Source organism: Chiloscyllium punctatum, chromosome 45 (genome assembly GCF_047496795.1).
Source record: "Chiloscyllium punctatum isolate Juve2018m chromosome 45, sChiPun1.3, whole genome shotgun sequence".
NCBI lineage: Eukaryota > Metazoa > Chordata > Chondrichthyes > Orectolobiformes > Hemiscylliidae > Chiloscyllium > Chiloscyllium punctatum.
The window spans coordinates 12464471-12490152 of NC_092783.1; the positions used below are offsets into that span (position 1 = coordinate 12464471).

The 25682-nt window shown below is 39.2% G+C and overlaps 1 protein-coding gene across 2 annotated transcripts in view; it reads right to left on the reverse strand.

The window, feature by feature from the left end:
- Positions 1-2049: 2049 nt before the first annotated feature.
- Positions 2050-25682, reverse strand: part of LOC140467162 (zinc finger protein 76-like) — a 72353-nt gene continuing 48720 nt past the window's right edge. For both annotated transcript variants that reach the window (XM_072563291.1, XM_072563293.1), the window contains exons 8-15: positions 19016-19091; positions 18021-18146; positions 14754-14933; positions 12155-12391; positions 10587-10738; positions 8670-8834; positions 8127-8261; positions 2050-2648 (exon numbers count right to left, since the gene is read on the reverse strand). In XM_072563291.1, coding sequence (XP_072419392.1) covers positions 2544-2648; positions 8127-8261; positions 8670-8834; positions 10587-10738; positions 12155-12391; positions 14754-14933; positions 18021-18146; positions 19016-19091 — 1176 coding nt within the window. In that variant the 3' untranslated portion in view covers positions 2050-2543. The remainder of the gene's footprint in view (positions 2649-8126; positions 8262-8669; positions 8835-10586; positions 10739-12154; positions 12392-14753; positions 14934-18020; positions 18147-19015; positions 19092-25682) is intronic.

The following is a 25682-nucleotide window of genomic DNA, read 5'->3' on the forward strand; positions in this document are numbered from 1 at the left end:
ACTTCGCTTCTAACATGGGGTCGCAGAATCTCGCACTTAGCAGAAAAACAGAGGCAGGCCTTACAGGATTGAAATTAGAAAACACTTCCAGATACAATGGTAGGAGTTTGCAACTCTCATCCATAAACAGCAATTGATGCTGGGTCAAAGTTAAATTTTAAATTAAACTGATAAAATTTCTAAACCAAAAGGTATTAATAGATAGATGGCAAAGCTGAATATATGGAATTAGAACACAGATCAACAATAATGTTAGAGAATGGCGAATCAGGTTTAAGGTGTTAATAGCCTACTCATGTGTGCTAAAGACTGAAGGCTGGTATAATTTTGCTGAAACTCTAAGATCAACACACTCTTCCCGAGGTATGGCTAATAAGCTTGGCTTGTTTCTAGACTCTCAACTTTAAAAAAAAATCCATTATGTCTTTCTTGTATTTAGGGGATGAGTTTTACTTCCAGCACAGAATTCTAACTTTCTCGAGTAAATAATATTTGGCTTTTGTATTCTTCTTGCCAAAGTGGACATTATACTTCATCTGTTAAGATTTTACCCACTCTTAACTTACTTGTATTGCCTTCTAGATATTTTATATTCTCCTTGCAACTTGCTTTCTCACCTAGCTTTACATCATTGGCGAATTTAGTCAGTCCCTTTGTCTGATTCAGTAATTAAATTGTAAATAGTTGAGGAGCCAGCACTGATCTCTGTGACAGTCCACTAGATTGCCAACCTGAAAAATGACCCCGTTACCTTAACTCTTGTTTTTCCATATCCACTCATTCACTTAAATCTGTTTTGTCTCTTATAATTTCCTGATTCATTTCCATAATTTACTCTGCCTTGTCTTCATGTCATCTGCAACCTTAAATATATAGCTTCTGTTCTTTCAACCAGGTCATTGATCTTTCTGGTGAAATGCTAAAGCACCAGAAAAGAACCCCAAGGGAATACCAAATCATGTTCTGCCTAATCAGAATGCATTCTCTTTATCTCTGCATCCTACCTCCTAAACAACTATTAACCCATGTTATAAGGCTATATCAGCTGCTTCTGCTTTCCTTAATCTTTTGTGCAGACTTTATCTGATGCTTCATAAACTCTATATAGACTGCATCTACAGACAGACAGTTTCCTGTCTACTAAACTAATTTTTAGCCACATCAGAGAGTTAAATTAGCTTAATCACACATGATTTACCTGTCACAAATCCATGCTGACTTTCTTCCTCATCTGGAATTTGTTCATAGTCAGTCTGTCCCTGATTTTAGATGCCATTAACTTCTGGGTTTGCCACATTTATTGCCCGTCATTATTTACTCTGAAAAGGTCTTCCAACAAGGTGATGGTGAACTTCCTTGATATTACCACTTATGTTGAAATATTTTTATTGATCTACAAGCCAAACAAAAACTAATCCAAAATAAAAGTGGGAACTTTAACCACATGTGGTTTCTGTCAGGCTGAGGCGACCGTTGGGAGCCTGTGCCTGACTAGGAGTCTGAGCTGGTTTGAGCTGTTGCTTGCTCAGAGTGCTTCATCACTCACTTGCTCCACATTCACTGCATGGCACTATTCATCTGTCAGCCCACTGATTCTTCACACATATATTCCACAAATGGGTTTGGGGCTGAGTACTGTTCTATAAACATGAGAGATTAAGATGCCTGCACATTTTACTCAGCTAAAACAATTATAGAGAATGGAAGCTTGACTTGTCTCAACCAGATCTACCTTTACTTGCCAGTTTAATGTTATTTTCTTGATACTGGCTATCTGGTATGGCTGCATTTAATTCAATACAAATACTGCAAACTTTTAATTACTACAAAAATTAGATATTTCTGCCAGAATTAGCATACTGGTATGAGCAATAATATTACTGTCATCAGGAGAAACTGGCTTTGATTTTTAATAAGTATATGACATTGCAGTAATGGATGCCTGATCAGAGCCAATATTCACCATCACTCTCCCAACAGATCTTGAAATACTGCATAAAACATTGTTAAAGGGCAACTTCGAAATCATCACAAAAGTCAGCAAATAAGCACAGTTTTCAAAATTTATTTTCATATATACATATACAGGTTCATATAGCATCAAAAGCTGGACCTCAAAATGCAGCACACACATTCTGAGAACTTGTCACTGATTGCCCTTAAAATGACCAGCCTGATATTTTCCAACTCTGCACAGAAGCCAACCCTACACCAGTTTCATTAAACATTTCATTTTTAATAAAAAGCAAAACTATGGAAATTTTCAATAAAACTATATCTTATACTGTACAAGTAAATCCACAAGTCTATCAATCAGTACAGCAGCTCTAAAACTCCTTTTCATCTTAAAACTCTTACCATATTGTGTAAAATCACCTGAGTTGAGATTAACATACACACAGTAAATTATTAGTCCTGAGAATAGACTCATTTAGTCTGTGAGTAGTTTAAGTTTGGTTCCCAGGATTTCATTGAACAATACTAGGTAGCAAACCACAGCTCACTCATTCCTGTATGTGGCACTTGATTCCTGGTCTCCATTTTCATGGATCGTTATCTGTCATAACTGTATCTTGTGTCAATCCTTCATGTTGAATTGCTGCTGTTGCCATGCCAATAGCTTCCTCCAACGTCTGCTGTTCCTCCAGCTAAAGAGACAAATATTGATAGGCGATTACCAAATCAGCTGGTGCGGTGAGGTCCTGAGTTTCAGGTGATTTTAACATTATACTGATAGTTCATGAACTTGTACAGCTCAGAAAGAAATTGAGAGAAGCGTAATGTCACCACAGTTGCAAATGTTCTCAGCCAGTTGGCCACCGATTCACTTACTGTGCACAAATGACAATGACTGCATTTAAAAAGTAATTCACGGGGGTTGAAGCACTGTGTCACTCTGTGAATACAACTGAGCAATTCACAAATGTTACATTCTTCATGAAAATTTACCCAAACTAGATGATAGTATGGTTTAAGTCACAAATATCTTATACTTCTCTTGCTTGCATATTGTACTGATAGATCACAAATCCACAGGATTGTTATGTGCTATAATTTGGCTATTCATGATTAGATCATTTTCGATTACTTAAGAAACTACAAGAAACCTTGCACCCTGTCATATTAATTACTGAAATTATTGGATTCAATGTCCTGCAATAACAAAAAGATTTAGACAGTTTAGGAGAAAGATCCAAGAAATGGCTGATGAAATTCAACGTGAGCAAATGCGAGGTCTTGCATTTTGGAAAAAAGAACACAGACATGGACTATTTTATAAACAGTGAGAAAATTCATAAAGCCAAAGTACAAAGGGATCTGGGAGTGCTAGTACACAATTCTCTAAAGGTTGACTTGCAGGTTGAGTTCGTGGTTAAGAAAGCAAATGTAATGTTGTCACTTATCTCAAGAGGGTTGGAATATAAAAACACCATTGTGCTACTGAGACTTTATAAAGTTCTGGTTAGGCCCCATTTAGAATACTGTGTCCAGTTTTGGGCCCCACACCTCAGGAAGGACATACCGGCACTGGAGCGTGTCCAGCGGAGATTCACACGGATGATCCCTGGAATGGTAGGCCTAACATATGATGAACGTCTAAGGATCCTGGGATTGTATTTGTTAGAGCTTAGAAGGTTGAGGGGAGATCTAATAGAAACTTAGAAGATAATGCATGGCTTAGAAAGGGTGGACGCTGAGAAATTGTTTCCGTCAGGCGGGGATACTAGGACTGGTGGGCACAGCCTTAGAATTAGAGGGGGTCAATTTAGAATGGAAAGGAAGAGACATTTCTTCAGCCAGAGAGTGATGGGCCTGTGGAATTCACTACCATGGAGCGCAGTGGAGGCTGGGACGCTAAATGTCTTCAAGGTAGAGATTGATAAATTCTTAATCTTGCAAGGAATTAAGGAATACGTGGAGAGTACGGGTAAGTGGCGTTGAAATGCCCATCATCCATTGGACTCGATGGGCCGAACGGCCTTACTTCCACTCCTATTTCTTATGGTCTTAACTTTGACACCTGTAAAAGATTGTGTGTAGCTTTACAAAAAAGAATCATATGCTCCAATCAACTTCATAAATCCATCAACCAAAATCATGATCCTCTTTTAAAAGCTGGTTACTGAAACCCCTTCCCTTTTGACTTGAATATCACGCAGGAACCTCGTTCTACAGCAGTAGAAAGCAGAAATATTTCCTGTTGTGTTATTAGTTCAGAGGGAATGTAAACCCTCCATTAATGTGATAATTATTGCTTTAGTTGAAGAATCAACCAGGGTGAGTTGATTCTGTGAGTAAATTCTGTGGTTATAAGCGATCAAAAGGTAGCTCCCGAGGGACGACAACATAAATTCACTCGAGCTTTTTCTCCAATTAGCAACGGATTATAATTGAGGTCACTCAAAGCTGTGACGAAGCTGCTCCTTTAACAAGGTTATGTTGTCCTTGATTTGTTTTCAGAGAGGTCGGAAGACACAGACTCCGAAAAGTCGAAGTTGAAAGGTTTTAGGGCCAGTTTGATTATAGCTAACTGACACCATCTCAAGCAACAGGCTTTTAAGTTTTTGAAAAAAAAACACCTGTACAATGAAAGGGGAGTGGCCAGTTCTCCCAGCTCAGCTTTTCTCTGGTTTGATTTAGTTTTTAGCAGTAATGCTGTGAAGCTATTGAACCGAAGAGATGCAGGTCTATGCTGACCCTCTTTCTCTCTCTCTAACTTCTCTCCTGTAAGACCCTGTGTTTGATTTTACCTTTTATGTCAAGGGGTGTTTATGGGGATTGTTGCAAGTATTTGGAACAGTATCATTAAGTTGGTATAGGCTGTTGGGTTTTTGGATAGGTTAAGTTATTCGGTATTCTGTTCTCTTTTGTTTGTGTTTCATTCAGTAATCTTGTAAATAAATTCTGTTTTGTTTAAAAGTAAGTGGTTTGCCCAGCTGATTCTCCCCGGAATACTAACTTTACACTTGCTTAAAACAACTAGCAAAGTTAGGGTCTGGGCTACCTTCTTGAAATGTTTTGAGGGGTTTGGGCTAGTCCATATCAAAATAGTAATGGGACTTCTACAGCTAATGGTTATCCCATGTAATGCAGTTTTCATGGTGTTAAGGAACATATTAATCCCATTGGGTGGTTCCTTCACATAAATGTAAAGACAGATACCAAGGAGGATTGCAAAACATTCCTATTTACTGTGGTTGGAATTAGTAATTTGGTTTCTGATCAAACAAGCTACTGCTCAGATATTTCCATTTTCTTTGTTTCTATATAGTAATTTATCAGCTGCCATTATCACAACCAGCTCCTGTAAATTTATTTTTAAATACAGATTGGGGAATATTTAAAAAACAGTTAAAAGCAAACTCAATTATCAAAGGTAAACTTTCATATTCCAATCTTTACAGATGTACCAGATTGGCAGTCCTGATGTAATTAGGGGTTCACTACAAGTTAAAGTTTTGTATTATTTTAGTTTGCTAACCCAAAAATGTAAAAGAAAGTAACAGGGATAAACTTGTCTGAATGCTGTAACATTTTTCTTGTTACCAAGATGAAGCACTTTGTAATTAATCATTGGACATAAATTCCTAGATTTATCAGGATTTCCACATTTAATGGGAACTGCATTTATCAGTAAAGTCATGATCAAACTTTCATTTCAAAACTAAAGTGCTAATAATCATGGTTCCCGATTATGGCTGTTAGAAACCCCCTCCATCTCCTCCACTGCGCGCACTACAATAGATCTGGACAATAGTGACAGAAATATTGAGAAGCTGTGGAAACAGTAGCAAAGAGAAAAGAGCAGTGAAGGAAATAATGACAATGGAAGAGATAATATGATAACATCAACAGAAGAATCTCAATCCTAGTTAATGGAAACAGACACAAGGAAAGAAAAGCAGAGAAAAGAAAAATAATAAATAAAATTGTTTAAAAAAAATTCAAACTGCTTCATCCAATTCACTTTTTCTGGACAAACTTATCTGCTATATTTCCTCAATGAATCTTTCTGTTTATATACAGAATGAACATATATTAAATATTCTATTTGCTTCTTTTTATTTTGCTTGGGATAGTCTGATTAGCAAAAATGCAAATACATCAGCACATAAAGTTTAACAGTATGTGAACTATTACTGCAAAAGTCAATTTTGTTTATCGATAACCATAATTCTAGGATCAAATAATATTTGGATTCAGCTCATCGTCCACATACTACTGTTCAAGTTAGCGAACAGTCTCTTTGGAACTGTGACTTTTTAAGCTGTTACTTTGGAACAATATGCAACAGCTGCAAGTGGGCAATGATGCCAAAGTGGCAGAATATAGGGAGTTGGGTTGGTGGCCTGACTTTGGAGTGCACAACAGTAAAAGAAACAATAGCACCTCAAGGATGTGGTGTGACATTGCTTCATAGAAGCATAAACATAGAAGATCAAAACAGGAATAGGCTTTATAGCTCCTCGCATCTGCTCTGCCATTCATTATAGACTATGGCTAATCATCAAGCTCAATACCTACATTCTGTCCTCATTCCATATCCACTGATCCCTTTAGCCATAACAGCTAAATCTACTTCCTTCTTGAAAACACAATGTTTGGCCTCAACCACTCTCTGTGGTAGTGAATGCCACAGGCTCACTGCTCTCTGAGTGAAGAAAGTTCTCCTCATTCTCAGACCTAAAAGGTTTACCCTTCAACTTTAAACAGTGACCATTGGTTTTAGACTCCCACAACATCAGGAGCATTCTTCCTGCGTCTAAGCTGTCTAGTCCTGTTAGAATTTTGTAGTTTTCTATGAGAATGCCCCCATCATTCTTATAAATGCCAGTAAATGCAATCCTAACCAACTTAATTTCTCCTCATTGGTCAGTCCTGTTATCCCAGGAATCAAGCCAATAGTCACTAGCTTCCATATACCCTTAGGCTCTTTAACTTTTGTTTGAGTCGAAGAATGTAGATTTACTTTGCCACCTTGGTGAAAGGAAGAAACAAATGCAACTCCAGAGTCAAGTATTGATCCTGCATAGTATCACATAGCTTTGGCTTGAAGTATATCTCCAGTGCATTGACAACCAGACTGCTTAGGAGTTTCCTGCTAAGAACATCAGAAATAAATCTACTTCAATTGAATTGTGTCAGAGTCATTAAGATTTTCCATATGGGAGTACAGCTTTGTGCATGGCAGAGTCAGATTTGCAAAAGGTAGAATTGCTCAGGTGGCAACGAAGCAATTCATCTGAGATCAGATGTCAAAGCATATTGTAACCTAAAAGCACTTAGCAGAAAGCATGTCCTAATCTAATCAATTACTATTAGTTAAGTCCCAATTTAAATGACTAGATTATTGTATCAGAGCATCTGTGAACATTCATTCTGTCTTTTCTCCATCAATTTGCACAACACCGCTTGTTCACTAAATAGTACAGAGACTCATTGTCACAGGAAACCAATGATACAAAGCTCTGAATGAGATGACCCTCAAATATCTGGTTTATTGCCACTAATACCTTAAATAGAGTCCAAACCTTAATCCAAGGCATTCAGTACAGTAACAAACGCAATAGATGAGAAAGATGTCATAATTTTTTCTTAAAACTTTCTCATATGTCACCATTCCTCAGCAGCAGTTATCAACTCTTCTTCAATGATTTAAGGTAAACTGAAAAAATTCTCACATAGCATCTTAATAGTGCCACAAATTATATTTGTGGAATAGCTTGATTCATTCTGCCCCTCAAATCATATTAACATTGCAGAATATGGTGGTCCCAGTCTTGCTATGAATAACCACAGAGATGAATAATGTTAAATTAAGGTTTATTTGTTTTGTGGTTCAAATTATCTTGGGCATTAAGGAAGAATCCTTTCTTCAAGTTGTGAGAAACTAGATTAAACAGATTATAAATCCTGCTGATTCAAATATACTCTTTATTCATCCTGATCTGGAGATTCCAAGAAATACTATGGCATACTAATCATTTAGTGGATTCATTGGATTTAGATGAACGGAATGACTTTTAATTATTTCAGGGCTTATTATCTCTGTTGTTTTTCAAAAGGGTATTGCAGCTTTAAATATAGAAAACTGCTCAGTTTAACACATCATCACATTTACCCACCTGTACTGCTATCTGTGTACCATTAGCAGTTGCTACTAATGCAACTTGTTGATGATGCTGTACCACCTCAGCTGCATGTAGAGCTGCTAATGCAGAGTCTCCAGTTACCATCCCATCCGATGTCACTATAGCAACCTGGCAAAATAAAGTTCACGAATGATGATTATGTAAAGCTCGTTATAAGTATAAACCTTAACGATCCTTTTGTTTTATTCCATTCTGGAATTGTGAATTCAGAATTTAAAAACACATTATAAACATACTGCGCCCATGGACAAACAAAAGGTAAGCTTTTGGCTATTGAAGTTTGATTTTTTGAAGAGTTCCAGACATGAACATTTCCATGAAGATTGTCGATGCTACTTCACAGGAGATGGATTTGAGCAGTGCCATGACAGCATACTGCAGTCCACAAAAAATATCATGCCTAACTTTTTTGCCCTTAAAGATAAAATGATTAGCAGGATGAACAATTGCAATACATACTTTCAGAATCTTTGATTATATCCATCTCAATTAATGATGCTGCAAGTTGTGACACACCTGTTGTGCTTCTGTACCATCTGCTGTGACCATGGTAACTGTATGAGCTCCTGGCGATCCTGTCAGGTCACCTTCATGGGTGGGTACAGCAATTGTAGTACCATCCTGAGTTACCATGGTGATAGCTGTTCCCAGGGCCTGCAAGTCTTCATGCGATAGACTAACCTGCATTCAACAAAATGTTGAAATGATTACTGCTGAATAATAATAAACATTTCAAACTTAGAAAAATGTTTGCATATGGTTTGGATCTCCTTACTTCAGAAAGGATGTACTGGCACTGGAAGGGGTACGGAGGAGTTTCACCAGGTTGATCCAGGAGTTGCCAAGGTTGGCTTATGAGCACAGATTGAGTAGACTGGGACTATACACATTGGAATTTAGAAGAATGAGGGAGATTCTTATAGAAACATATAAAATTATGAAGGGAAGATAGAAGCAGGGAGGTTGTTTCCAGTGGTGGGTGAAACTAGAAATAGGAGGCATAGCCTCAAAATAAGGGGGAGCAGATTTTCGACAGAGTTGAGGAGGAGCCTCTTCTCCCAAAGTGTTGTGAATCCCATGCCCTGTGAAGCAATTGAGGCTACCTCATTGAATGCTTTCAAGGCATAGATAGAATTTTGAACAGTAATGGAATTAAAAGTTATGGCGAGAGGGTGGCTAAGTGGATCGGAGTCCACAAAAAGATCAGCCATGATCTTACTGAATGGCAGAGTAGGTTCAAAGGGCCAGATGGCCTCCTCCTGTTCCTATTTCTGATGTTCTTATATGGGGTCTACCAAGTACGGTTAATCAATGGGTATTTTATTATCAAATTGTTAACTGGCGTGGGAGGATAAAGAATTTAACTTTAATGGCAAACACAACATTCTATTTCTCACCCACCCCTGTAATAGTTTAGGGATTCATCAGCCACTATTTCAGTTATGATATTATAACTCTGACTCACCAGGTACAGCTTTGCTATTTAATAGTATTGAGCATTTTTGAGGAAAAAAAGACTTAAAGGATTTGCACTTATACAACAACTTGTACACACCACCGGATATCTCCAAGTATTTCACAGGTGATGAGGTACTTTTACAGCATTGTAGTGTATGAAATATAGCAGCTGATCTGCACATAGCTAGCTTCTACCCAACAACAACCAGATAATCTGTTTTTGTGATACAGGTTGAGTTATGAATATGTTGTCATGGGATCTATTCTAACCATTTGAGACAGCCTAACATTTCAACATAAAGACAGCACTTCTGGCAGAATTGTATCCATCCGCCTTGCACGGCAGTGCCAGCTTGATTTTGTTTCAATGTCCTGAAGAAGGACGGAAACCAAAACCTTCTAAATCAGAGGTGAGTGGTTGGTTGAGTGATTAACAACATATTTTTAAAAGAATAAACAACTGTATTTTCTCCCTATCTTAGTGGGCGAAGAGTGTTACTGAGCTATGCATTCTATAATAAGTTGTTTAAATTAATTAGAAAACCTACTGGGGACAAAATTGGCCTCAGTCTGTTGGATGGAGGAACAACATATTCGCTGGATTTCCTGTTCTCTACTATTGATTAATGGCACTCACTGAAACATCCAAGTTTAGTGGTCTCAAAGAGAACTCAGATTTGGTTATACTGCCCTCTATGACCAAATAGCCTGTCAAAGCTCACTGTTGAGATTCCTAGATGATGATGAATGGTTACTTGAGCAAGATAGTAAAAGATATGCAGCACCAGTGGAAACAATCTCCACCACCTAGGTGAAACCACAAGGAAAAGAGGGGGAGAAATTCTGTAAAAATCTTTAAAAGATTACTTATGTTCTTGCAGTCACATTTCAAACAGAATCTAATCACAATGAATTGATATTAGAGGTGAGGGAATAAATGACCACACAACTCAAACACCCAAATCTTCATCATACCTGCTGAGTACCATCCTGTGATATAAGGGCTACCTGAGATCCAAGCCCATCTTGGGTTACCATGGTAACCTGGGTAGGAATTCCACCGTCACCTTCAACCCCTGAAAGGTACGTGATGCGAGGCCTTTTCAATGTAGGTTCAATAACTGTTGCTATGAAGTAGTCAAATATATGGGATTAAAAAGATTGAGTTCAACACAAATGAAAACAAAGCATGTCATGAGGACTCACTTTCAGAAAATATAAAGCACGGTTAAAATTGTTAATTGTAAAATGACAATTTCATTGATCTTTTTCTCTAGATTCAGACACAGAACCCCATTGAACTGTTTCAATTCACAACAATTAGATGGATTTTATGTGGTAACTTTCATTTGCATGATAATGTGGCAGGTACAGTGTGTAAAACAGAATACGTGGAATTACGCAGCATCCATAATATGTTCATGCACGGTTATTAAAACAGGAGGCAAATGGTCGAGAATCCTTTGTATAGTATCTAGCCAAGGGCTTAGAATGGAATTTTGCTCTGTAATGAACAGATTGTGTAACATCATCTTCGCAGGGAGACTTATTGGTTCATTTGAAGCAGAAACTGAGAAATTCTCTATCACATTACTATTAATGAACCCTCTCTTCATCGAATCTTTGGGAACTGCTAATTCTGTTGCCACAACTTCTCTGAGTCGTTGTCCCTTAATTTCTCTCCATGTACTGTCTTGTTTCACATAACTCACTTTACCACAGTGGCTTTAATCTCTCTTGATGACTACATCTGTCACTTGATCTTTCACTCACTTACTTTTCTGCGCTCTTTTGATCACTCCAATCTATGCTGTCCCTTAAACCCATGTCAAACACTAATGAGGCCACAGAGCACCATGATATTCAGAATTTGCTTCCACAGGAGCTGAGGATTCTCCTGGAAAGGCAAGAAAATACAAAGTCTTCAAAAATCTTAAATCAATTCAAGAAAGAAAATCTGGGAAATCCCTCTTGAACTCCATCGGGTGATCAAAATGACATGAGTAGAGAGGAGTGACCATGATGTGACATTACCTACAAAAGGGGAATCACACAGCTACATTTTGAACTGCTACAGAAAATCTGCCTTACTGCACAGCCCAATAATTTAATCCAAAAGCGAAAACATCCCCCCGCACAATGAAAAACCTAACATCTAGATTATTTTACATTTGCATAAATATGGTACCTGACCATTTATTTTTCCTACCATGTCCAGTTTGAACAAAGTGCCCACACTGATATGGCCTAGCTCCTTCGTTACTTTATTCTGGAATGTGGATGTTTTATCACCCACAAGATGTAGTACTTCTAACATTGAAAAATGCTATTAAAATACGGATTACAGAAGTCACAAGTAGCTACAAAAGCTGTGGACATTTTTATTGCCCACAAGAACAAAGCTGAGATCCAATGAGTAATTTTCCAAGTGTTCAAAAAGTCCATCATTAAAGCAAATGCATCACTTCATCACTCTTGATGGGATGATTGCTTAAACAATAAAAGCATAATCAGAGAGCATTGGCTGTAGTTAAGATACTCACCTTGCTGATGTTGTTGCTGTTCAAATAAGGCCTGCTCACTTTCTTCTGTTGCTTCCATGTCTCCATGCGCAGTGCGTTTGTGTGTAGCTAACGTGGAAGTCTGCCGATATGTCTTTCCACAATGGTTGCAGTTATATGGCTTGGAATGTGTGTGGACCACATGGTGTTTGTACAGGCTGGAGTACTCTGTGAAACGTTTCCCGCAGCCTGGTACTGTACAAACATAGGGCTTCTCTCCTGAGAGTAAAGTTTATCACGCAAAATTTGAATTTTCCAACAAGAATCAAAACATAAGAGCCTTTATTTATAGTATTGTTAACAGTTGACATACTTTAACATATTTTATTTGGGTGGTCACTGTAATGCATCAATTTGCTTATAAATCTCTCTAGCTCATTGAATTTGAAGTGGAATTCCCTCTCTAACAGTATTGAGTTTACTGACACAAAACAGACTGCAGTGGCTCAAGAAAGCAGCTCAACACCATCTTCTCAAAGGCAGCTAGGGATGGGAAATAAATGGTGGTCCAGCCAGCAACACTCACATCCAATGAATCAATTTTAAAAAAAAATACAGCAGAATGGAGTCAATTTTGGCAAAGAAAATGCTTCATGTTTAATTCTAGTCTCCTATAAACTAGACTCACATGCCTCCAGTCTAATTTTCTGACTTCCTGTCCTGGAGATCCCACATGTAGATGGGTTGTGCTGCCACAAGAGCTCAGAACTGAAATCTGAGCATTTCTGCCCTACCCAGCCAGAATTCCTGAATAACAGCCAGAAGCTGGTACCGTGGCTGATCCTCCTTACCCTCTCTGGCCAGCTACCAACTGCTAACCCAATTTGTACCTTAGCTGAGGCCAGCCAACTCAGTACATACGAAGAGTTGCTGAACTAGGGATCTTTTGGGCTGTAAAGCTCGATGCTCCAGCAGATAGGAACTTCAACTAAGTTCACCTTCTAATATTTAGTTAATGAAGATATTCCTGGCACAAACAAACTTCCTAAACAACTTGTGTCTAATTCTCAAGCAAATCAGGCTAGAGAGGGTGGAGGAGTCTTGAACATATAGAATAGGAACAGAAATAGAGCATCTGGTCCCTGAGCCTGCTCAGTGACCCAACATGATTATGACTGATCTGACTGTGTTTTGAATTCCACATTCTCATCTCATCTGATAATCTTTGATTACCTTGACTCACGCAACTTTCAATTAGCAGCGTTGTGACAATCTACAGTATTTTATCCAGATTGGAATGATGAGATATACTGATGCTTAAAGCACTTCACCTTCATTAAAAGGTGATGATATTTTAAAATAGTGTTGCCAAAAAACATCAAATTTTATACAATCTGTTCAAGTTTTTAATCAAACCAGCTACCCGCTGCAGAGAGGTTCATGTTTAAGATTTAGTTTTAGTTAGAATAGAATAGATTCCCTACAGTGTGGAAACAGGCCATTCGACCCAAAAAGTCCACACCAACCCTCCAAAGAATATCCCACCCAGACCCATCCCCCCAGCCTATAACCCTGCATTTCCCATAACTAATGCATCTAACCTGCGCATCCCTTAACACTATAGGCAATTTAGCATGGCCAATTCACCTAACCCGAGATCTTTGGACTGTGGGAGGAAACCAGAGCACTCGGAGGTAAAAACCCATGCAGACACGGGGAGAATGTGCAAACTCCACACAGACAGTCACCTGAGGCTGGAATCGAACCTGGGTCCCTGGTGCTGAGGCAGCAGTGCTAACCACTGAGACACCGTGCTGCCTCATGATTTAGTCATGATTATAACTGATTGTAATCAATGTGGGGCACTAGCATCAGATGACTGACTTTCTGAAGTTGATTAGGGAAACCCACTATATACAGTATTGTTACAGAACAAATGCTGCAAAACCTATCAAAGGTTCAATGAGCAAAGCTCGAGCAACATAATATCCTAATTATCATTTACTCCTTACCCCCTGCCCCCACCCTATCTTCTACATATAAACCAACATTTTCCTAGCTACCATCAGTTCGGAGGAAGGGTCACTCAACCCAAAACATTAACTCTGATCTCTCTGCACAGATGCTGCCAGACCTGCTGAGTTTTTCCAGCAATTTCTGTTTTTGTTTTTGATTTACAGCATCCACAATTTTTTCTGAGTTTTGCCAGTAATCGTTTATGTTTCAGATCTCCAGCATCCACACTTCTTTGGTTTATATTAGGTGTGCAAAGTTTTTTAGAATCTGTTTCAAATTACTCAGCCGTTTCATTTGAAACAAGCATGGACGCAAACATACCACTAAAGCTGCCACAATGCAGCATATACATGAGTTAACATGTTGGTATCCTGATGACATTTCTCTGTGTGTTGTTTGAACAGAGTTGTTGCTCCATTCAATATCAAAGGAATTTCATACAAATATCCATGAAACCAATCATACCCTGTCACATATTGCAGTTTCACTTCATAACATCTAACAGTTTAACTAAGTACAATCTCATGGGAAATTTTCTCCCTCTTGGTTCAATTCAATTTGCTATATGCTCCAGCAGTGTGGTTGTACAAATCACTTTAGCTTTGTGTTCAACACTGCAACTCACCTGTGTGAATTCTCATGTGGTTCTTATAGTTAGTTGCACTGGCAAACCCTCGACCACAGCCTGGTTCACAGCAGATATATGGCCTTTCTCCTGTATGTGTTCTGATGTGAACTTTACGGATATTGGAAGTGGTAAAAGACCGACCACAGCCTTCAAATGGACACTTGAATGGTCGCTCACCTGTTCAAAAAGCAGACCCGTTGTTACTTCGGGGAAAAATATCTACTAGTATTCCTTAATTAAGTTACTGCCAAGTATTCACATTAGCTACTTCAGTTATTTACTCAAGGCACCCTGATGGCTTAGTGAGGAATTGCATTGTATACTGTGGTATAGAATCATACATGGTGCCATATTCAATTTCTGAATGACTTGATCTTCACTGCAATAATGAAGGGAGCATTGCAATAAGCTTCAAATGTGTCCAGAGGAGGAATGGAGACTATCAAGTAAGGTTTTCACTCTTGATCACCAGAGGGAATGATTACACTTGGCTGTGATCTTCACTTGCTTCTATCATATTCACCCAATGATCAATTCTCCAGATTCAAAAATGAAAAATGACTGTTTGAAAATGCATATTAAAATATACTGGAACATGAATAACTGTAATCTAGCATGAGCTACACAGACAGGAGAGGGTAAAACTGAATTGAAACACATGAAATGCATTTCCAATTATACTGAGTTCTTGTTAATCTCTTCGCCCTCACTTTTGGTGGTTTGCATTGCCCTTAAAGGGCTTTTCATGTATAATCTTTAATTAGAAAGATGCGTGTTATTCTAGTGGTGGTTAATAGATGAGAAACAACATGGCGGGTGATTTAGTGTTGGAAAGAAAAAGGTGTGTGTAAGACCACTTCTGGACATAAAAATAAACTTTTTAAATTGTGACGAGATAAGTGGCTTCTTCCCCTAATCTTCCACTCTTATCTGACAGTGCATAATTGCTGACTCAGAATATTGCAGAACTACCAAATATGTAACTGGAAGCCCAAGCTGCATTCTTCCCCTTGAGGGTGAGATGAACAAAGGACAAGGTAGTAGGACTTGCTCTTATACATGTAAGTTACATTACCACAGGTTACCTTCATACCAATGTCCCCAGTTTTTAAAGTTACAGTATGAATGCAGTGATACAACTTCCATTCATTTCATACCGTTCACAAAGAGCACTGCAACCAGTAATGTACTTTTAAAGTGTAGCCACTGTCATTTCAAGCAAAATGAGGAAGAGTGGGCAAATGTGTCTCCAGAATTCCTAATTTGAGCTGAATCTTAATCGAGATAAATAATATTCATCAAGTATTTATACTTTCAATAGTTTGCATATTAATTGCTGTTAATAAACTTACACGACATTTTGAAAGTCCTTAAAAGGAGACCCAATGCAAGAATTTACAAATTGGCTACGTTTTATCTAAAGTTTATACAATATACAGCTTTTGGCAAACTATTCATACAGTCATAAAGTCATACAGCAGAGAAACAGGCTCTTCAGCCCATCATGTCTGTGCTGACCAGCAACCTACACTAATTCCATTTACCAATACTTGGTTCATAGCCTACTACGCCCTGGCATTTTAAGTGCTCATCTAAATGCTTTTTACATGTTGCAAGGGTACCTGCCTTCTCCACCCTCTCAGACAGCGTGTTCGATATTTCTACCATCCTCTGGATGAAAAGGATCTTGCGCATCTCCTCCAAACGACTTGCTCTTCATCTTAAATTTATACTTTCTGGTCTCAGACACATCTGCCATGGAGTAAAGACTCTCAGCATCTACTCTGCCTACGCCTCTCATAATTTTGTATACTTCAAGCAGATGCCCCCTCAGCCTCTTCTGCTCCAAGGAAACAAACCCAGCCTATCCAGTCTCTCCTCATGACAGAGAATTTTCATCCCAGACAACACCCTGGTGAATCTCTTCTGCATTCTCTCCAGTGCAATTACATCTTTCCAGTGCAATTATGGGCAGCACAGTGGTTAGCACTGCTGCCTCACAGCACCAGAGACCCGGGTTCAATTCCCACCTCAGGCGACTCTCTGTGTGGAGTTTGCACATTCTCCCTGTATCTGCGTGGGTTTTCTCCGGGTGCTCCGATTTCCTCCCACAATCCCAAAAAAATGTGCAGGTTAGGTGAATTGGCCATGCTAAATTGCCCGAATGGGTCTGGGTGGGTTGCGCTTTGGCGGGTCAGTGTGGACTTGTTGGGCCGAAGGGCCTGTTTCCACACTGTAAGTAATCTAATCTAATCCCTCCAAACCGCAACGATCAGAATTTAGAATTAGAGTTTATTGTCACATGTACTCAAGTATACGAGTACAGTGAAAAGTGTACAGTCGCCATTCTCTGGCACCACCTTAAGGTGCAAAATCCCATATTCCATTTGTGGCCTGACGAATGTTTTATAAAGTTATAACAAGACTTCTTTGGTCCTATATTCTACATCCCAAATACCAAAGACAAGCATCCAATATGCCTTCGTCATCACCCTGCCTACCCTGTGCTGACACCTTCAGGAATTTATGGATTTAAATACCAACGTCCCTTTGTTCCTTGGTACCTCCTCAGGACCAACCATTTATTGTACATATCCCTTCCTTATTGGACCCCCTAAATGCATTATCTCACACTTATCAGAATTAAATTCTATTTGACATTGCTCTGCCCAGTTTACCAGCTGATCAATATCAGACTACAGCCGTAGACCATTCTCCTCAGTATCAAAATACCAATAATTTTCGTATGATCAGCATGATAGCCTCTACATTCACATTCAAATCGTTAATGTACATAACAAACAGCAATGGTCCCAATACCAACCCCTGTACTACACTGTTGGTCACAGGCTTCCGATGACAAAAACATTCCCCCATTATCATCCTCTGCCTCCTGTTTGCAAGCCAATTTGTCTTGGGTCCCTTGGGCTCTTACCTTTTGGACTAGCCTTCTACGTGGGACCTTGTCAAAGGCCTTGCTGAAATCCATGTAAGCCACATCAACTGCACTACCCTCATTGATATATTTAAACACCTTTATAAAAACCTCATTTAAATTTTTCAGACAGGACCTCCCTCCAACAAATCTGTGCTGACTATCCTGATCAATCCCTGTCTTTCCAAGTATTGATTAATCATGTTCCTCAGAATTGTATTCTAAAACAAGTCAAAGCCATAAATACAAATTGAAAAATTAATTCATATAATAATCCATATACTGAAAGTATAATAATCTGGGGAGGTGCTACAGAACTATTATGCTACCTGTGTGTGTTCTAATATGCTTCTGTAAGTCTCCTGATGTTTTGAATGCTTTATTACATGTGTCTTCAGGGCATTTGTATGGTTTTTCTCCTGTGTGCGTTCTGGTGTGACTTTTCAATCCATAACCTGGAATTGAACAAAAAAGAAATGTAACAATACAGAACACAAAGAAGGAAAGCAAGCAAAATTACTGTGTTCTGCTAAAGTTCCAGGAGATTCAGAATCATGTATAGCCAATGAAAGTAATAACTATTTTTAAACAATAGTCTTTTGGGTGACCTGCTGCAGTCCACACATATTTCTAGGAATCTTTCACAATATTATCCATCTGGGTCAAGATGTTAAAGGACAATGAAAAACAAGACACCTACTGATAGGAAGGTAGACAAAAAGGCTTAAGTATACGAATAGATAGGCAGGAAGCTAGAAAAATACAGCAAGCCAGGCAGCATCAGGAGGTGGAGAAGTTGACATTTTAGGTGTAACCTCCTGAAGCTGCCCGGCTTGCTATGTTCTTTCAGCTTCCTGCCTGGCTATTTCGGATTCCAGCAACTGTAGTTTTTTTTTGTCTCTAAGGATATGAATAGGCCTTTCTTGAGCATTCCTGGTGATAGGTGAAGGGAGATTTTTAAAATATACTTTTGGAATGTAAGCCATGATTAGAGAAGAATGGGAAAGATTCTGGATAGCTTAAGGGCATTGTCCCCATTTACAGTACACAGACTACCATTCTGCTGAAGTTAGATCAATCAAGCACAAACCAATGATCAAATCTGTCCTTCTCTAATGAGTCATCTGCTCATCGGATAAACCCACTGGCATAGTCACAACTCTCTTATTACAACAGGAAAATAAGGTTCACACCCAAAATATCTCAATTTCAGTTTGAAAATATAATTTCTAATTCAAATAAATTGCCATAATTTTGCCAGTGTATTTGTCTACTTTTTTCTGGAATATGAACCTGACTTCCTGTGCAATGTTTCGGTCATTACCTGTAGCAAATGCTTTTCCACAGCCTGGTTGTTCACATCGGTACGGTCGATCTCCTGTATGAGCCCGTTCATGAACCTTAAATGTGGCAGGAAGAAAGTGTAATTAAAATTCAACACTTTTATGTGTCTGTCACTGTCTCACAGAAAAAAAAACTGTTTTGCAGATATGTAACATTGCTCTAAATCTTTATTAAGTGCCTTTCTTATGTGATTGTACATTTGTTATGAACCATTTGCTGCCAAATAGGATTGAATCAGTTTACAGCTTATTTGTCACCATTTACACTCATTATCTGAACGCTGAAATTACATCACTGTGGTAAACTTTGTCAAACTACTGGTTCTATTTCTGCGTAAGTTTCCTCCAGGCACTCTAATTTCCTCCCACTATTGAAAGACATGCAGGTTAGGCAGACTGACCATGCTAAATTGCCCATAGTGATTAGATTAGATTACTTACAGTGTGAAAACAGGCCCTTTGGCCCAACAAGTCCACACCAACCCTCCAAAGAGCAACCCATCCAAACCCATTTACCCTTCACCTAACACTATGGGCAATTTAACATGACCAATTCACCTAACCTGCACATTTTTGGACTGTGGGAGGAAACCGGAGCACCTGGAGGAAGGCCACACAGACACAGGGAGAATGTGCAAACTCCACACAGACAGTTGCCTGAGGCGGGAATTGAACCCAGGTCTCTGGCGCCGTGAGGCAACAGTGCTAACCACTGTGCCACCATGACCAGGGATATGCAGACTATGTGGATTAGCAATAGGAAATGCAAGATTACATGGATAGGATAGGGGGTTTGGTCTGGGTGGAATGCTTTTCAGAGGGTTGGTGTGAACTCTATGGGCCAAATTGCCTGCTTCTACACTGTAGGGATTGTATGATCTTTTTCAAAGGCCCTTCAACTTCCTGCTGCTTCTCCCAGAGGTGTTTTCTCCTTCCAATACCTGATGGCAATTCTCCCCCAACATTCAGATGTACACTTCTTCATTACAGCTCACCAGGCAACAACTTGGGAAAACCCATGCTAATTTCTTCCCTCTTACCAACCCAAGGACACTGAGCAAGACTGTAGTACCCTATTTGCTACATTTTCTGAGAACAAACAAGTGACACAGATCAGGAATGGAACAAAATTTTCTCACACATTAAGCCAATGGAGACATCAGTTGAGATATTGCAAATTATGTATAAATTAAGGGAGTTAAGGAAGTATTAAATGCAAAGAGAATGCATATAAGGAGGTTAATTTGGTGATAGCCCCAGAGTCTGAGATAAATTCAAAATCAAGCAAAGGAGACTAAGCAGATAATAAAGGCAGAAAAAACAAACTATGAGGACAAATTACAAAGAAAATAAAACCTGGTAATAAGAGATTCTTTAAATCTATAAAAAGGCAGCGAGAGGTCAAAACAGACATTCCACCGTTAGAAAATGAACTTGGAAGATGATTTGGGGAACAAGGAAATGGCAGATGAGTTAAAAAGATACTTTGTATCAGTCTTTACACAAGAAGATACTTCAAACATTCCATTAATTCTAAAAAAAGAGGGGGGAGGAATTAAGTACCATCACCACCACTGAAGTAGTAGTATTAGACAAACTAATGGAGCTAAAGGCAGGTACGTACCCTAGTCTTGCATGGTTTGCAGCCTATAATCCTAAAAGAGGTAGCTATAGAGACAGTGGATGCACGATTTGTAAAATTGTTGGATTCTGGAGAAGTACCAACCGAGTGGAAAACTGTGAATATGGCACCCCTATTCAAAAGGGAGAGAAGCAAAAAGCAAGTAACTGTAGGCTGATTAGCCTAACTTCTATTGTTGGAAAAGTATTGGAATGAATTATTAAGGAAGTCATAGCAGAACATTTAGAAAATCATAGTCTCATCAAGCAGAGTAAGCATGGCATCATGAAAGGGAAATAGTGTCTGAATAATTTATTAAAATGTTTGAGGAAATCTCAACCAGAGCGGATAGAGGGGGACCAATAGATATGTTGTATACAGATTTCCAAAGGCATTTGACAAGGTACCTCACTGAAGGTTAAATCATAAGCTAATAGCCCATGGTGTGGGAGGTAGTACATTGGCAAGGATAGAGAACTGGCTCATGGGCAGGAAACAAGAAATGGGGTTAAGGGGTTCTTTTTCAGGTGGGCAACCCATGACAAGTAGGGTTCCACAGGGATCAGTGCTGGGATGACAATTGTATCAATGACTTGGAGGAAGGAAGTGAATGTACTGTCATCAAAAGTAGGTGGAAAAACAGGTTGTGAGGGATACAAACAGTTTACAGAAAGACATTGATAGCTAATACGTACTTATTGATTAAAAAGTATTCAAAAAGTTGGCAAATGGGGTATGATGTGAGGAAATGCAGAGTTGTTCATTTTGGAAGGGAAAAAAATTAATTTGGGCAAAAAACCTGCAAAACAGATGAACTTGGGGGTGCGTGTGCACAAAACACAGAAAGCTAGCTATTTGTTCTGAATATCCATTGCGTAATGCCTTTTGCAATTTTTTTTTAAGTAAATAGAACATAACAGCACAGTACAGGCCATTCCGCCCTCGATGTTGTGCTGACCTGTGGAACCAATCTGAAGCCTATCTATCCTACACTATTCCATTTTCATCCATATATTTATCCAATGACTATTTAAATGCCCTTAAAATTGGCAAGGCTACTACCGTTGCAGGCAGGGCGTTCTAGTAATAGTAGCCCCTACTACTCTCTGAGTAAAGAAACTACCTCTGACATCTGTCCTATATCTATCACCCTTCAATTTAAAGCTACGTCCCCTTGTGTTAAGCCAACAACATCTGAAGAAAAAGGCTGTCACTGTCCACTCTATATAACTCTCTGATTATCTTATATGTTTCAACTGAGTCACCCCTCAACCTTCTTCTCTTGAATGAAAATTGTCTCAGTTCCCTCAGCCTTTCCGCATAAGATCTTTCCTCCATACCACATCCTTCCTATAATGCGGTAACCAGAACTGTACACAATACTCCAAGTGCAGCCACTCGAGAGTTTTGTACAGCTGCAGCATGACCTCATGGCTCAAAAACTCAATCCCTCCACCAATAAAAGCTAACATACTGTATGCCTTCTTAACAACCCTTTCAACCTGGGTGGCAACTTTCAAGGATCTATGTACCTGGACACAGAGACCTCTCTGTACATCTACACTGCCAAAAATCTTACCATTAGCCCAGTGCTCTTCATTTCTGTTGCTCCTTCCAAACTGAATTACCTCACACTTTTCCACATTAAACTTCATTTGCCATCTCTCAGCCCAGCTCTGCAGCTTATCTATTTCTTTCTGCAATCTGCAGCATCCTTCTGCACTGCCCACAACTCCATAGATCTTCGTGTCATCCGCAAATTTACTCATCCATCCTTCTACGCCCTCATCCAAGTCACTTATAAAAATGACAAACAGCAGCGGACCCAAAACAGATCCTTGCCGTACACCACTAGTAAAATGAACTCCAGGACAAACATTTCCTATCAACCACCACCCTCTGTCTTCTTTCAACTAGTCAATTTCTGATCCAAACTGCTAAATCGCCCTCAATTCCATGCCTATATATTTTGTGCAAGAGCCTACCAAGGGGAACCTTATCAAACGCCTTACTGAAATCTATATACACCGCATCAACTACTTTACTCTTATCCACCTCGTTAGTTACCTTCTCAAATAAGGTTTGTGAGGCACAACCTACCCTTCACAAAACCATGTTCACCATCCCTAATGAACGTATTCCTTTCTAGATGATTATAAATCCTATCTCTTATAACATTTTCCAACACTTTACCCACAACTGAAGTAAGATTCACTTGTCTATAATTACCAGGATTGTCTCTACTACCCTTCTTGAACAAAGGGACAACATTTGCTATCCTCCAGTATTCTGGCACTATTCCTGTAGACAATGATCACATAACAATCAAAGCCAAAGGCTCTGCAATCTCCTCCCTAGCTTCCTAGAGAATCCTAGGATAAATCCCACCTGGCTTAGGGGATTTATCTAGTTTCACACTTTCCAGAATTGCTAACACTTCCTCCTTGTGAACCTCAATCCCGTCTAGTCTAGTGGCCTGTATCTCAGTATTCTCCTTGACAACATTATCGTTTTCCAGTGTGAACAATATTCATTTCGCATATCTCCTACATCCTCGGACTCCACGCACAACTTCCCACTTCTGTCCTTGATTGGCCCTAACCTTAAACATTCTGAAATGTTTTCAATCACTATGGGATACTCATTATTCATATTTGAGAGTGCATACTATACCCATGGCAGCGACAGTCTAGTTACTAGTGTGTTCTGTACAGGTGACTGAGGTTTCCAAGAAAACTTTGCAGATGTCACAAGTCTGCTAAGGCCCAAGATGCACTTAATTCCCTTCCCACCATGGCAAGCTAGGCAGTGAATTGTTTTACTAAAGTCTTTACTACCTTTCCCTATACTGGATAATATAGGCCAGAGACAAACACTTGCGATGGTCAACAAGGAAGCACAAGGGTGCAGCAGGTAATCAGGAAGGTTAATGGAATGTTGGCCCTTATTTCAAGGAGGTTGGTATGTAAAAGTAGTGAAGTCTTACCTCAACTATTTGCTAGTAAAACTACATCTGAAGAAGCATGAGCAGTTTTGATCCCTTTATTAATGTAGAAATATCATTTTATTGGAGGCAGTTCACCAAAAACGAACTGGGATGATTTCTGCTGTGGATGGATGGTCTTATAAGCAAAGCTAAAGAGGTTGGGTGTCAATTCACTGGAGTTTTGGAAAATGAGAAGTGGCCTCAGTGAAACATATCAGAGTTTTAAGAGCCTTGACAGGGCAAATGTTGTCATTATAGTTCCCCTCATGGGGGAGTCTAGGATCAGACAGCTTAGTCTCAGAACCAAGAGGCACCAATTTAAGACAGAGATGAGGAGGAATTTCTTCTCGCAGAGGGTTGAGAAACTTTGGAGCTCCTTGCCACAGAGAGCTGTGGTACAGAGCAGAATCCTTATGTATAGTTAAGGCTGAAATAGAGTCTTGTTCAAAAGGGGAATCAGTATTACAAGGAAAGTGCATAAAGTAGATGTGAGGAATTTCCAATCAGCATAATTCTGTTGAATAGTGGAGCAGTCTTGAAGGACTGAATGGACTACTCATGTTCCTATTTGTTATGGTCGTACAGTTGTATTTCTTTTTTCAATAAATCCCTTGCAAGTTTGTACAATGTTAAGCTGCAGCACCAGTACCTCTGTCCTCCCACTACAGTCAAAACACCAAGTTAAGCAAAACTCAAAACAGAAAATGGAGGATTTATTTATAGCAGTATTGTGGGTGTGACAAAAATGTGCAATATTTTGTCCACAAGGTTGTTCTTTTTGTCCTGGCATTCTGAATATGAAATAGGCAAACTGCTCAACTATTTTCATGCATGCATTGAAAAGCAATCTATTCACGCTAAAGAAAAGATGGTTCCAGAAACACTCTCCTAGGAACAATGCTTGGCCGTTTCTAGTCCGAATGGTTGGCCATGGTTAATCATGTGATTGATCCAACTCAAGTTGGGTGATCAATGCCATTTCAGTCTGGGAAAATAGGTTACGATCATTGGCTGGAGTGGGTTGTACATAAATTGTGGGGTCCCTAGGGTCTATCCATGGTGTCACTGTGGCTGCGGCCATTTCAAGTGCAGACATTGGCCTGGTTGTATTGGCTAGCTGAGGGAATGGTTACAGTCAACTGAATATAATAGAGAGAATATACTAGATAGCATGAGGGAGAGAAGGGGAGGGGACAGTCTCAAAGTAATGATGGGAGAATATCAAGACATGTCAGGGTTACCTTGGCTTCAATCCGGACAAGATACAAGAACTGTAGAACCGCAGCAGCAAGCTCCCTTAGAGTTTGAACACAGGCATTCATCAAAAAATAAAAAGGGCTCAACCAAATTTGAGGGAGGGTAAAGTATCACGGAGAAAATAATGAAAAGGTAGGAGAGGGAAGGAATAATGGATATATATGGATTAGAGGCAGAACCTGCAACTCTCTGTGGTGAACTCAAATTCTAAAGCTCACTTTTTTGTTCTGAAAATCCGAAGTGTAATGCCTTTTGCAATATTTTCCTTCAGCGTTTTCAATCACCACTGGATGATAATTATTTGTTAAAAGCAAATTACTGCAGATGCTGGACTCTGAAACCAAAAGAGAAAATGCTGGAAAATCTCAGCAGGTCTGGCAGCATCTGTAAGGAGAGAAAAGAGCTGATGTTTCTAATCTAACTGACCCTTTGTACTTGCGACTGTATACTATACTCATGGCAGTGACCGTTTGTTTTTAGTGTTTCTGTACAATTGACTGAGGTTTCCAAGAAAACTTTGCAAATGTCACAAGTTTCCTCAGGCCAAAGATGTGTTTAATTCCTTTCCCATCATGGCAAGCTAGGCAGTGAAGTGCTTTACTAAGGTCTTTACTACCTTTCCTTATACTGGATATGACAGGCCAGAAGCAAACACTTGTGATGATCTACAAGGAAACACCCAAAGTGGGAAAAGTAACATCTTTTCTGAAATGAGGTGCAGTTGATTGCTGACACGTTAGGGACTATTCCAGTAATCAGGATTCTATTGATTCCCAAATACTAA